Source organism: Lipotes vexillifer, unplaced genomic scaffold (genome assembly GCF_000442215.2).
Source record: "Lipotes vexillifer unplaced genomic scaffold, Lipotes_vexillifer_v1.1 scaffold387, whole genome shotgun sequence".
NCBI classification, from domain to species: domain Eukaryota; kingdom Metazoa; phylum Chordata; class Mammalia; order Artiodactyla; family Lipotidae; genus Lipotes; species Lipotes vexillifer.
This window is the reverse complement of record NW_006795399.1, coordinates 3045432-3058473: the sequence shown is the minus strand read 5'-3', so window position 1 is coordinate 3058473 and position 13042 is coordinate 3045432. Positions and strand designations below refer to the sequence as shown.

Here is a 13042-nt window from a genome sequence, read left to right as displayed (position 1 = left end):
GTGCGGGCTTTCTTTAGTTGCGGGGAGCGGGGGCTACCATTGCGGTGCGCAGGCTTCTCATCATGGTGGCTTCTCTTGTTGGGGAGCGTGGGCTCTAGAGCACAGGCTCAGTAGTTGTGGCGCATGGGCATGGCTGCTCCACGGCATGTGGGATCTTCCCGGACCAGGGCTCGAACCCGTGTCCCCTGCATTGGCAGGCAGATTCTTAACCACTGCTCCACCAGGAAAGCCCTAGGAACATTCTTTGAATCTTTGTGTGACCATACGTTTTGATTTCTCTTGAATAAATAACTAGGAGTTTAATTGCTGGGTCATGGGGTAGATACGTGCTTAGTTATATAAGAAACTGCTACATATTTTTCCAAATTTATAGTACATTTTACATTCCCAACACTGTATGAGAGTTCCAGTTGCTGTACATTCTCACTAGCATTTGGTATTGTCAGTTTTTTAAAGTTTAACCATTTTGGTGAGTATGGAGAATTATCTCACTGTGGTTTTAATTTGCATTTTCTTGATGACTAGAGATATTGAGCACTTTTCATGTGCTTATTGGGCATTCATACATGTTCTTTTGTGATGTATCTGTTCAAATCTTTTGTCCATCTTTTTTAAATGGGGTGTCTTTTTATTACTGTGTTATAGGAACTTTTTTATGTATCCTGGATACCAGTTGGTTTTTTTTTTTAATTTAATTTTTTATTTTTTGGCTGCACCGCATGGCATGTGGGATCTTAGTTCCCTGGTCAGGGATCGAACCCACGCCCCCTGCAATGGAAGTGTGGAGTCTTACCACTGGACCGCCAGGAAAGTCCCAATACCAGTTCTTTGTGAGATCAATATTTTGCTTACCTTTTGGCTTACTTATTCATTTTCTTAATGGTGTATTTTTTTTTATATCTTTTTTTTTTTTTGAAATGTTCTTAATTTATTTATTTTTGCTGTGTTGGGTCTTTCGTTTCTGTGCGAGGGCTTTCTCCAGTTGTGGCAAGTGGGGGCCACTCTTCATCGCGGTGCGCGGGCCTCTCACTGTCGTGGCCTCTCTTGTTGCGAAGCACAGGCTCCAGACGCGCAGGCTCAGCAGTTGTGGCTCACGGGCCCAGCCGCTCTGCGGCATGTGGGATCCTCCCAGACCAGGGCTCGAACCCGTGTCCCCTGCATTAGCAGGCAGACTCTCAACCACTGCGCCACCAGGGAAGCCCCTTTAATGGTGTATTTTGATGAGCATCAATTTTGATATTTCTTTTATCAATTTTTTTTCTTTTATGGTTATTGCTTTCTATAACATAAGAAATTTTTGCCTACTTCCAAGTCATGAAGATATTCCGTGTCTTCACCTAAAAACCTTATGATTTAGCTTGTATGGCTAAGGTCTAACATTAATCTTTTTTTTTAATCATTAATCTTGAATCAATTTTTGCACATGGTGTGAGGTAGGGATCACGATTTACTCATTTCTCCCATATGGATATTCAGTTGTTCCAGCACAATTTGTTGGAAAGATATTCCTTTTCCCAGTGGATTGCTTTGACATCTTCATCAAAATTAAATGACCTTTAAGTGTGAGTCTATTTCTGGCCCTCTACTCTATCCCACGGATCTATTTGTCAATCCTTATGCCAGTACCATAGTGTCTTGATTACGGTAGCTTACAAGTCTTGAAGTCAAGTAGTACAAGTTCTCTGGCACTGAGAATTTTTTTTTGCCAGCATTGGGATTTTAAAACTCCCCGGGTGATTCTAATGTGCTGCCAAAATCTGAGAAGTTGAGAACATTCTAATGTGAGCCAGTTTCTAGACTCAGCTTTCCCTGTCACTATCCTCTAGGCCAACATGATAAACTAATCAATTTCTCACCTGGCTCCCCATTACTTCTAGAAAAAAATTCTAAGTCCTTAGTGTGGCTAAAATCACCCTTTTGATTAGGCTCCCTGATACTTCATCCATTATCTTCCCCAATAAGTACCTTAAGCTTCAGCCATACCATAATTGCCTCAAGTGTTTTATACTTCTCCATGCTTCCATGCCTTTGCCTGTCCTCCAGCCTAAAACACACTTTCCTTCTGTCATTGTTTATCATCTCCTTCCTCTCTTTCAACACATAGCCTGGTATCATCTACTCTGCCCTGCTTTGACCCTCTTATCTGGAATAGGTATCCTGCCCTGGTTCCCTCTGTGCCATGTACCTTTATCACAGGCATTAAGGTACTTTGTTGTAATTGTCAGTGATTTAGTTGCACAACCCCACTAACCTGTACACTTCTTGAAGGCTGAGACTGTGTGTTTCCATCTCTCATCCCTAGTGCTTACCAATGTAACTGGCACATGTGAGGTACATCTGCACTGTGCTTTGGGGCAGATTCCTTAATTTTTCTGAGACTCTATTTCCTTATCTACGAACTGAAAAGAACACTTATGCCACAAGGCGGTTATAAGACTTAAATGAGCTAATCCATGTAAAATCCACTGCATGGACTTGGTATATGGTAAGTACTCAGTAAATCTTGGTTCTCTTCCCACTTTCCACCAGACCCTTGAGACACTCTTCCTGTTTACACTTCTTTAGCTGACCGCTAGGTGGTGTCAGTCTCTGGCCTGACATTCAATCCCAGAGCTGCCCCCTTAATGCCCCATCTCAGTGCCTGTTACAGTGACAGGAAAGGGAGATGTTTAATAATCTGCTGCGAGATACAAAAAAAGGGGATATCCTCTCCACCAATTTTTTGCCCACTGTCACCATTCTTGATATCCCGATCATGGATTGCAGAGAATTTCTCCTTGGTTTCCCCTATTTGGTTACAATTCCAACCCAAGGGTTTGAAGATGGAAAAGCCTTCTTTGAATAGAAGTGGGGAGAAAGAGAAGAAGCTGAGGGAGAGAGGAACTATATAACGGGTGCTATAGGAGAAATACAGAGAAAATGCTTCCAGTCACATCCTGTTCGATGGTACTTAGTTATGATTGTCTCCTCTACCAGCGCAGACTCCCCTAGTCCTAACACTCCTGTCAGCTTACCCACTGAACAATCAAGAGGTCCTAACACTGGGTGGATACAAGAAGTAAAAGACATGTTACTTGCCCTTGGGGGCCACCTTATGGTCTGATGGTGGACACAGAACCCTCGAAATTGAGTGCTAAGTTCTCGGTACTGAGGCTATCTTGAGAGCAGGTTTGGAACAGGAGAGATGGGCAGAGTGAGAATAACAGGAGAGCCTTGCTGCTGAGGGTAGGAAGCAGCTGAGAGAAGAGTATAATTAAAGGCTCAAGTAGAAATATGCATTCTCTTGTCTTATAGAGACAACCTCAGCACTTCACACATTGGAAATAACCCAAGGGCCCAACAATCCCAGTAGACTGTGGAGTATCCAAGCAAGGAGATTCCAAGTAGCCAACACAAAGAGTAAGCTAGATGTGTGTGTACAATGTGGAAAGGGATCAAGATGAGTTAACTGAAAAAGAAGCAAGTTCCAGAACAGTATATACTGTATGAGCTCATTTGTGGTTTTAAAAGATGTTTATATTTGTTTATCTTTTTTTTTTTTTTTTTGGCCACACCAAGTGGCTTGTGGGGTCTTAGTTCCCCGACTAAGGATTGTACCTGGGATTGTACCTATTTTTTTTTCTTTTTTTTTTTTTTTTTGGCCACACCAAGTGGCTTGTGGGGTCTTAGTTCCCCGACTAAGGATTGTACCTGGGATTGTACCTGGGCCCTTGGCAGTGAAAGCACCGAGTCCTAACCACTGGACCACCAGGGAATTCCCTGTTTATCATTTCAAAAAAAAAACCTCTTGGAAGGAGACCCAAGGAACTCTTAGTAGTGGTTATTCTGAGGGTGGGACTGAAGAATGGGAGTACGGAGAGTAGTGGCAAGTTTACTTTTCATCTTGCACCTTCCTATACTCTGAGTTTTGCAACCACTAAGTATTACCATTTTTTACAATATAACGTTCATAAAAATAAACACACATTCACATTCAGGAGATAGCAGGGGTTGGGACGTAGCAAAAGAGAAGTGTCAATATGCTGGCTGAGGCCAGATATTGGGAGGCCAGGACCGGGAGAAGAGTCCACATTTGATTCCATTGTCTATAGACACCCAGTAGAGGTTTGCCAGCCAGGAAGAGACACAGGGAAAGCAGTTTCAGGAAGATTCACCTGCATGAGGCAGGTATCAGGGAGAGGAATGGGGCTGCCCCCTCATAACCCTCTCGGGCTACGTATGGTCACTCCAGCTGGCTTTTTCCTGGCAAAGCCGCCTGAAGTCTGTTTCAATCTGACTTCACTTGGATGACAAAAAGGAGAGAGGTTCCTGGGAGAAGAAGGAACCTAGTAGGAGTTCATTAAAAACATTTAGTAAGTCGCTGCCATGTGATCACCACCGTGTTAGCGCATGAGGTCTGGATGAAAGGATGAATAAGACCCCACCCCTGCCCAGAGAAACTCCAGCAGTGGAAACGGAGGAAATCTGAACTCCATTTCAAAGGAAAAAAATGACAAATCTTGAGCACAGTTTTCCAAGATTGGTATAGGAGAGAAAGGCCCAGAAGACGAGTTGGCAGTAAGTCTGAGGTTTCTGGCCTGGGAGACTAAAGGCAGGTGGCCTTGGCCTTGAGCAATGCGAGCCAGGAGGAAGCTCTGGTTTGGTGAAAAGGTCTAGCTCCTTCTGGATTCCTCTCTTGCTCTCACTGCAATCAATAGACAAGTCCTCCATGCTGCTCCACTTTCTGCCAGGGCCAGGCTGGCGTGAGGATTTGGGGCCTTTCCTTGAATAGAACTTTAAAAGGGAGAAGGGTGGTGCAAGCCTCCCTCATCTCTAATGTGAATTTCTGGCGTCGCCTGCTGTCTCCCTGAACTCCGACTTCCAGACACCAGAAAGTCAGACACCCAAGGTACAGCCTTAAAACACCGCCCAGAAGGGGGCAGTGGCCAGAAGCACATTCACTGGGCTCTGGGAACCGCCCGGCGCCCTGTGGACTCAAAGCAGCATTCCCTTACGGGCTCAGGCTGGGACAAAGGTCCGGCACTCAGCAGACACCTCCTTAGAACTCGAGGCCTGGAAACAGAGGTCCAGAGTCCCTCATCTTATTCCAAATCCCTGTTGCTCGGAATCTAAAACCCCGACTTGGTGGGAAGCCAGTCAGAAGGTATAAAAAAACAAAACACCAAACAAAAAAATAAATGAGCCCCGACCTCTTGGGACGAAGGTGGGTGGACCTTACTTAACCCCACCCGCTGGTGACTCACCTCCCTCCAAACCAGGGCCTACCCCTCCCGGTGCCAGGCAAGCAGGGCGGGGCGGGTACTAAGGTGGGCTCCATCCCCAAGCCCTAGGCGGGCGGACAAGCTCCGGCGTGTCCCGGCGGGTGTCCCTGTTTACTCCAAGTCCGGGAGCGAGGTTGGGGCAGGCCGTCTCGGCTCCTCCCCCCCCCCGCCCCCCTCCGCCGCAGGCCCCAACCCCGGTCCAGGTTTTACAAAGTCTCCAAATCAAAGCTCAGCTTCTCCCCGCATCTTCCCCGCGGACTGGCAGCCCCCGACCCCACCCCAGTCATGGGAAGGCACAGTCAGGGTTCCCCCAGGAGATCAGGCCTCTGTCCAGACCTCCCGGTCTTGGATCCACAGCCGGAGCCTGAAATTCTAGGGCAAGACACCGAGTTTCAAAGAAAAGCCGCTCATCTCTCCTCAACCCCCCCTGCCCAACCCCTCTCGCCCCTTCAGCTCCCGAGCGCAAGGGAGAAAGGCCCAGTCACGGGAATGGGCGCTCCAGGCCCAAAGCCAGCCAGCGGGACCCCGGGAACCCCCCGCTCTCGGACCGGTAGCCAGAGATCCAGATCTGGTCGCCGCTCTGACTCCCCCTCCCCAGGGCGGCGCGCCAAATCGGCGCATGCGCACTCACAGAATTGCCGCGTAGCTCTTTCTCCCCCCCCCTTTTTTCTTTCCCCGCCCCTTCTCTACCTCCCTCCTCTCCTGGTCCCCTCCCTCTCCCGCCCCCCCCTCAGTCCGCCCCGCGGCACCTCAGTCCAGGGAACAGTGGTGCGAGCTCCAGGCCCGTGTACTGAGGAGGCGGAAACGCGGGGAGACCCCATAGCTCCATCAGGCTCCTTCCGAAGGCTCCCCCACCCGGTCCACGCCCCCCACTCCCCCACCCCGCCTCCTCCCAATTGTGCATTTTTGCAGCCGGAGGCGGCTCGGAGATGGGGCTGTGAGCTTCTCCCGGGAGGGGGAAAAAGAGGAACGAAGAGAAAAGCCGGGGGTGAAGGGTTTGGATTTGGGGGCAGAGGGTGCACCCCCGTCTGCAGGCCCTCCCCAAGGGGCTCCGAACTCTACCTCTTCACCCAGACCCCTGGTGAGCTTTGCTGAAGGATAGGATAAGAATAGAGGAGGAGAAGGGAGGAAGGAGGAAAAGGGGGGACCCCCCAATTGGGGGGGGCGGCGACGGCGAAAAGTAACAGGACCAGAGGGCAGGGGGCTGCTGCTTGCATCAGCCCACACCATGCTGACCCCGCCGCTGCTGCTGTTCCTGCCCCTGCTCTCAGCTCTGGTCGCGGCCGCTGTCGATGGTGAGTGAGATTCCGCGGCCCCCTTGGACCCCTGGGGACACCCACTTCCCAGCCCCCACTCCTGCGTTCGGATGGGAAAGGGAGACGCGGGAGGGGGTGCCTTTTGTTATCCCAGTCCAGCTGACACAGCAGCGGCCTGACTGGGGGTGGGGATGGGGGTCCAATTTGGAGGATAGGGGCCCCGGGCAAATGATGCTTCTGGGACCCCCCCAGCCCAAACAAAGACCAGAGGCCTGGGAAGGGAGAGGAGGGATCCCCCTTTTTCTGATCCTGGCATCTAGAGGCCTTCTTTTCCTATTTCTGGTGGGGGAGGGCCTCCACCTCCCCTACATCCTCCACCCCCCCCCCCCACAACACATCTGAATTGTAAAGGAATCCGGATTTGCTGTTTACTGGCTGCAAAAGGGGGCGGGGGTCCTTTTGCAGTGGCCTCTGCATCTGGAAGGGTAGCCGGGTCAGGGGTGCCCCGCTGGGCAGAGGGCAGGCAGGACAGGGGGGATGGCTGTGGTGGGGAGAGAGAGGGCCACGGGAGGGCCCCCTGCTTGGGTGTGGAATCTGGGCCCTTGGAGACCGGGCTTGAAGGCCTGGGTCCAGGATCCAGCGGGCTGCCAGCCTGGGTTCCGAAATGAGCACTTCCCCCTCTCAGGGCCTCTGTCAGTAGCCTGGAAAGGGCTGTGTTGGGGGGTGTAGCGGGTGGGGGAAGGCGAAGCTATATGACTTTGAATTTTCCTTCTTAATTCCTGGGAGCTTTGAGATGAAAAACGTTAGATGTCATCATGGGGAAGGGGACTGGAGAATGGCCTGGAATGCTGAGGTGGGAGGGTGGAGGAAGGCTGCTTTCTCCCTGACTTCTGGTCTGATCACAGTTTGTACTGGAAGGAGACTTGGAGGCTGCATGGGGTTATGGCTATGCCCCCACCCCCTAGTTCCCTGCTCCTTTGGTAGATGTGTTTATTCCTGTCCAGCATTTCCCCTCCTCCCCTCATGCGCACACACTTTGTAGACTGCAGTTAGGTTTGGGCTATAGAACTGGGTCCTTGTGGAGAAATGAGGTGCCCGCTTGCCTTTCTTTAATGTCAGCAATTTTCCCTCTTACTTGTGAGTCACTGGTTCAAGTCTTGCTCAAGCTTTGAGCTGGGGTCATGGGGTTGGGCTGGGCCAGGCCCCTGATTTGGAAGGGGTGGGATCTCATCCCTTCCCGTCATTTTAGTCCTCTCATCCAGGGAAAAATCTGGACCCAATACCATCATGCACCCCTCCTCCATCTTCTCAATTTTGCCAGATTGTGATTGGGAAAGTTTTTCTCTGAAACCAGACTATCTCTCTCTCTCTCTCTCTCTCTCTCTTTTCCCCTCCCCACAACTTGCTTCAGTGGGGGGAGGGAGGTTAAGGGGTCAGGAAGTAGCTGAGGCCAGAAGGACAATATATTCAGTAGCTCTCAGCTATGCCTTCTTGGGGACTCTGTCCGCCTACCCCCCACCCCACATCAATTATCTGCCCAAGAGGAGGAAAGAGGCTCTGCCCTGAATACCCTTCAGACCAGCCCTTGCCCATGACTTCCTCAGTTATGCATGTTGTTTCCTCTTGTTCTCAGCCCTGTGAAGTGAGAGGGGAAACTGAGGCAGAGAGATTTGGGTACAGCGACTTCTGGGAGGGATAGAAAAAAATTTTGAGAGAGAGTGACCCATCAAGAGCCCCACGATGGAAGGTGGATGGAGTTAGGCAGAGGGAAAAGGAGGGTCTCTGTGGAGAGCAGAAAAAGTCCCCAGCCTGGTCAGGAATGGCCCCAGGGAGCTTCACCCCCAGGGTTCCAAAGCGGTTCTATCTGCCACACCAAGTTGGTGGGTGGTGAGTGGAAGAGGGAGACTGGATGTGTTTTCCTTAATGGTCTCCCACGCTTTTGTAAGTTTCCACCCAGTCCACAGCTGTAACCCCAGCTCAAACCAAACTCTATCCAAAGTCCTGGAGAGAGGACCCCTCCCCAAACACCCATACTGTGCTCACCTTAAGAATGGGAATAGTGAATCATCGGTTCTACCCCATTCTGGGGGGTGGGAAAGGGAAAATGCACAGACCTGTAGGGCCAGTGTTGTCCGGGACAGCCTATGGACTCTTCTATCCCCACCCCTGCCCTCATGTCTCAGGCCCACAGACACGGAACTTTCTCCTTCGTTTTCCGGAGAAGGAGACCTCCTGGCTCCAGCTTACCTGACTCAACGTCTCACCTTCCTTTCTGCTGCTATCACAGACCTTGCTGCTTTCCCTCCAGGGGAGCAGCCCTAGGGTCCTTCTCCATCATTTCTGCCTTCTCTGCTATGCCTGAACCCAATCCCCAGGGTCCCCTTCTCTTTGGGGAGCAATGTCACTCCCTGCTAGTAGACAGAATTGAGTATACTTGCTACCTGGGAGGATGGAGAAACAGATGGAATGGGGAATGGGAAGAGGAGTTATTGAGGTCCTTGCTGAGATTAGAAACATTTTGTAGTGGAGAGGGCTGGCTGCCTCCCTCTCTCCTACCCATCTCCACATACCCCCTCGAGCCAGTGTATTACCATTTATCAGACAAGCTGGACACTTAAGTGAGTTATGAGACTGAGTTGTTTGCCTTCTGGCTCTCTGAGAGATGGTTCCAAACTCCTTTCTCCCCTGGTCAGACTCAGATCTTGGACATTTCCCCTCACCCTCATCTTTCAAACTAGGGATGTGTGGGACATTGATTTGGGGATGGAGGGATATTTTGATGTTTGAGGCTGCTTCTCAAGACTTCCTTTTCTCCTAATCTTGCTCCCCCTTCCTCCATTTTCTCTAACCCCAACCACTCCCCATCACTGGGCCTCTTAAGGATGTCAGCAGGGGCTCTGGCCAGAGCCAGATCCTGTCCAAATCCCCGGAACTTTACAAAACTCCTTCCTTACCTTTGGGAAGCCCTTCCTTACCAAGTCTAACTTTCTTTCCTCTTGCTGTAGTCTCAGCCTTTGCATATCAAAACCCCAAACCTAAGGCTTATTCCCCTCAGTAGTTTCCTCTCAGGGCACCCCCCCCTCCCCAGCCCTCTATGAACTCTCCAGCATTCAAGTCCTCCAACTCCGGATGGGGGCTCCTCGCCCTTTGGGAATCTGAGTGCAGTTGAGTGGGACCGTGCAAGCTGTCCCTGACCTGGTGGAGCTGAGTGCTGGGTGTGGGTGTTTGAAGAACCTAGACCCATGCCCCTGTGTTCAGTCCCAGATTTCAGCCTGGTTAGCAGGATCCTGCATTGTTTGGAGAAGGAAGCAGTTGGCTCCGGATTGCTTCCGGTGCGGTGGCCCCAGGCCCCAGTGTAAAACCTCCCTGGGAAGGAGGTGAGGGACAGTGAGGGGAGGTATTTATCCCTCTTGCACCCCCAGGGAAGATGAGAATCTCCTGGAGGCCTTGGCTTCCCTGTTGAAGAGCTTCAGTCTTCCTTCCTCCCACCCTCCCAATTCTGTGGGAGGCAGCGGCCCCTATTCTGAGTCTCCCTTGGGTCAGGCACTGCTAGGGCAGACACTCTCTTTGTCCAAGTCAAGGTATATGCTTCCGCACCCTGAGTCTCAGGGATGTTATTCTCCGGGTTCATCCCAAGACAACTGTGTCGTTGTCTTGGCAACCTCTCAGCTAAGACCCCTTCCCTGGTTTTTGCCTCTGTCTATCATTGGTGTGTGCTCTCTTGGCCTCAAAGAACCTCTGTCTCTCATCCTCTCATCTCTCTTACCTCATCCTTTGTGGCATTCTTTGTCCTGTCTCTCTCAGTCTCTGTCTCTTGCTTTGTCTCTGTCTGTCTCCACCCACCTCCATCCAGGCCTCTTGGTATCTTGAAAGCTACCTGGGAGCAGAAGTGTCTCCTGGGCTTTCCCACGTGCTCGCCATTTTGGAGTTATTCTTCCCCTCCCAGGCCAATCTTGGAATATCTAGTTCGGCAGTGAAAGTTCTCCCTCCACTTTCCTCCAAGTTCCTCTCTCTTCTTCCCCCTCCACTAATTTTGGAGAGAATGTTTCTGGAAGAAGGGAACTTGATACGCTTTGTGGGTTGAGTAAGAGAGGGAGTGCAGATAATTCAGAAAGTAGGAGGGAGGTTAGACTTCTGGCAGAACTTCCTTATAACCTGAGAACTGGAGAAAGGTGTGAGGAATGGGTCAGGAGCTTAGAGCTTTTACTTCTGCAGCGCAGAAGCTGTGTGTGTGTGTTGGGGGGTAGGTGGGAAGGGCTTCTAAAGGCCTGGTGAGAGATATGCTGACCTCTGGAGACATTCAAAGGGTCTGATTTTACTTGTGGGGAAAGGAAAAGATGGTGGGGAGGTCAGGCTAATGTCCTGCTGAGTCAATATTGACTCAGGGTGGAGGGGGAGACCCTTCCCCTCCCCCAGCAGCCCAAGCCATCCTGTCTGTCTGTCCAGGCCGCAAAGCAGAGGCCCAGACTCAGGAATGACAAAAATGTGTCTGAGCCTCGTTGAGCTGTGGGGAAGGAGCCACCGGGTAACACCCAAAATACATAAAATTCAGTGAAAAGCTCTTGGTTAGGGTCTGGGAGGCCCCTGCTGTCCCACCCCCATATGTTTGAAAGTTTAGATTCCTGCAGGCTCTGTCCCCCACCCCCTGGCCACCCCCTTGCCACCCCCTGGCTCCTCTGTTCCCCTAGATATATCATGTGGCCCCTTTCAGAAAACATCCCCTGATACACAGCCTATCTCTCCCTCTGCTGTGTCTGCTCTTGAAAAGGGTCTCAGAGGTCTCTTTCACGCTTACCCTGTCTCAGGTCTCCTGGGTCTTTAGGAAATCTCACCATCTCTCTTCCTCTCCATCTCTGCTCCCAAGGGGATCAACAGATGGGTCCCCTTCTCTGGAGAAGACTCCCTCAGGGCTGTACTTCCCTGTCACCCTCTCTACTCTGGTCAGGCCCTCTCACCGCCCTTCCCCACCCTGCCCCCAAGGTCCCAGAATGGGACGGGACGACAGCCAAGGCTCAAGCAGGGCAGCGGGGTCCGTGTTGTGTCTGGACGCACACCCAACCCTACACCTCCTGTTCTGGCTCCATCTTGGTGGCCCTGGGGGCCATGGCTGGGCTGGGTGCCTGGGTTTGAGGGGGGGCAGGGGTGTTGGCCAGAGTTAGCATGGCGGTCACATTCATCTCCGGGCAAAGCTGAGAACAGACGGCCCCTGTGTCCTGGCGTTCTCTCTGCAGCCTCGCTCGCTCTCGCTCCGTAGTCCTCTCCTCTCTTCCCTCTTCTGTCCCGTTCTTGTCCCTTTCCGTCTTCTCCATCTTCTCCCCTCCTCTCTGAGGAGCCCTGAAGGCCACTGCCACCTCCTATAATCCCTGTCCCCACTCCCAGCGCCAGAGGACCCTGCCGTTTCCCTTCTTCATCTTTCTTCATGTGGCTCCATCATCTCCTTCATCGTGGCCAGTGAGGAACTGCTGGTTCAGTCACTAATCGCTCTGTACCTCAGTTCCCTCGTCTGTATGATGGGGATTGCGACAGTACCCATGTCACAGGGTTTGAGGATATAAATGAGTTAATGTGTACAAAGTGTTTCAGCTCGGTGGCTGACACAGAGTGACCATGTTGAAAAATGTTAGCTCATGTCCTTATAAAGCCCCAAGTCTCATGAGGGGCGGGAGGCAGGGGAGGCCACTAGTTGCTCCTGAACTTAGGGCCGTGTTGTTCCCTCATCTAAGGCCACAGAGGTGGGTTTCCTGGGTGCTGGCATCAGATGCGGAAGGCGCAGCTGAGGGCAGTGGGGTTGGCTGCTGGCTCTAAGCAGATTACAAGTTTCCTACCCCACCGCACTGCAGCTCCCTCTGCCTCCAAGTAAGGCTTCCCTTGGCTGTGTAGACTGCCCCAAAGTAGGTTATTTGTTTCTTTCCTCCCCTCTTCCCCCCGAAGGAAATCACAGACAGGCCTCAGCCTTCACCCTTGAGATTCCTAGGGCTTTCTCCACCATCCCTGATGGAAAGGAAGTTCTTTCACATCTCTCGAGATCCTTGTGCTGCCCTGACCTGTAGGAGACGTGCACCTCCAGTCCCCCTGCCCCGGCCCAAAGGGATGCTGCTGTGGGACAGGGGCCCTGAGCGCTCCTCTTCCTTTCACTCCCATCCCCCGCCCCCTGCCCTCTGCGAGAGCACATCTGGTTTGTGAATCTCTCTCATTCCAGCTTTCGGAGTTTGCCAGCTGCTGTTTCCTCTGTCGAGTTCAGGCCAAAAATGGGGGTGGGGGACAGCGGGGGGACAAAGTGAGGGCCAAAGGAGGAGGGGATCATGGCTGGGACTTGGAATGGAGGGGAGATTGGAGCGACCAACCGGTGACCTCAGGCCTGGGCTGTGAGTTCTACCCTGGGGAGGAGAGGGGGCGTGGACTGAAAGTCCAGGTGGAGGCAGGGGTGGCATGGGGGCCTTTCTGGGCTCCAAACAGCCCATCTGCCTCTGAGTCCCATTCCAGCCCCCTCTACCCGCCCCGCCACCAGCCAGTCTCGGCTGGCCA

At 51.9% G+C, this 13042-nt stretch overlaps 1 protein-coding gene across 1 annotated transcript in view; it reads left to right on the top strand.

Moving 5' to 3' along the window:
* The first annotated feature begins 6024 nt into the window (after positions 1–6024).
* Positions 6025–13042, top strand: part of LRP1 (LDL receptor related protein 1) — an 82722-nt gene continuing 75704 nt past the window's right edge. The window contains exon 1 of the mRNA XM_007467686.1: positions 6025–6556. Within this exon, the coding sequence (XP_007467748.1) occupies positions 6490–6556 (67 nt within the window). The 5' untranslated portion in view covers positions 6025–6489. The remainder of the gene's footprint in view (positions 6557–13042) is intronic.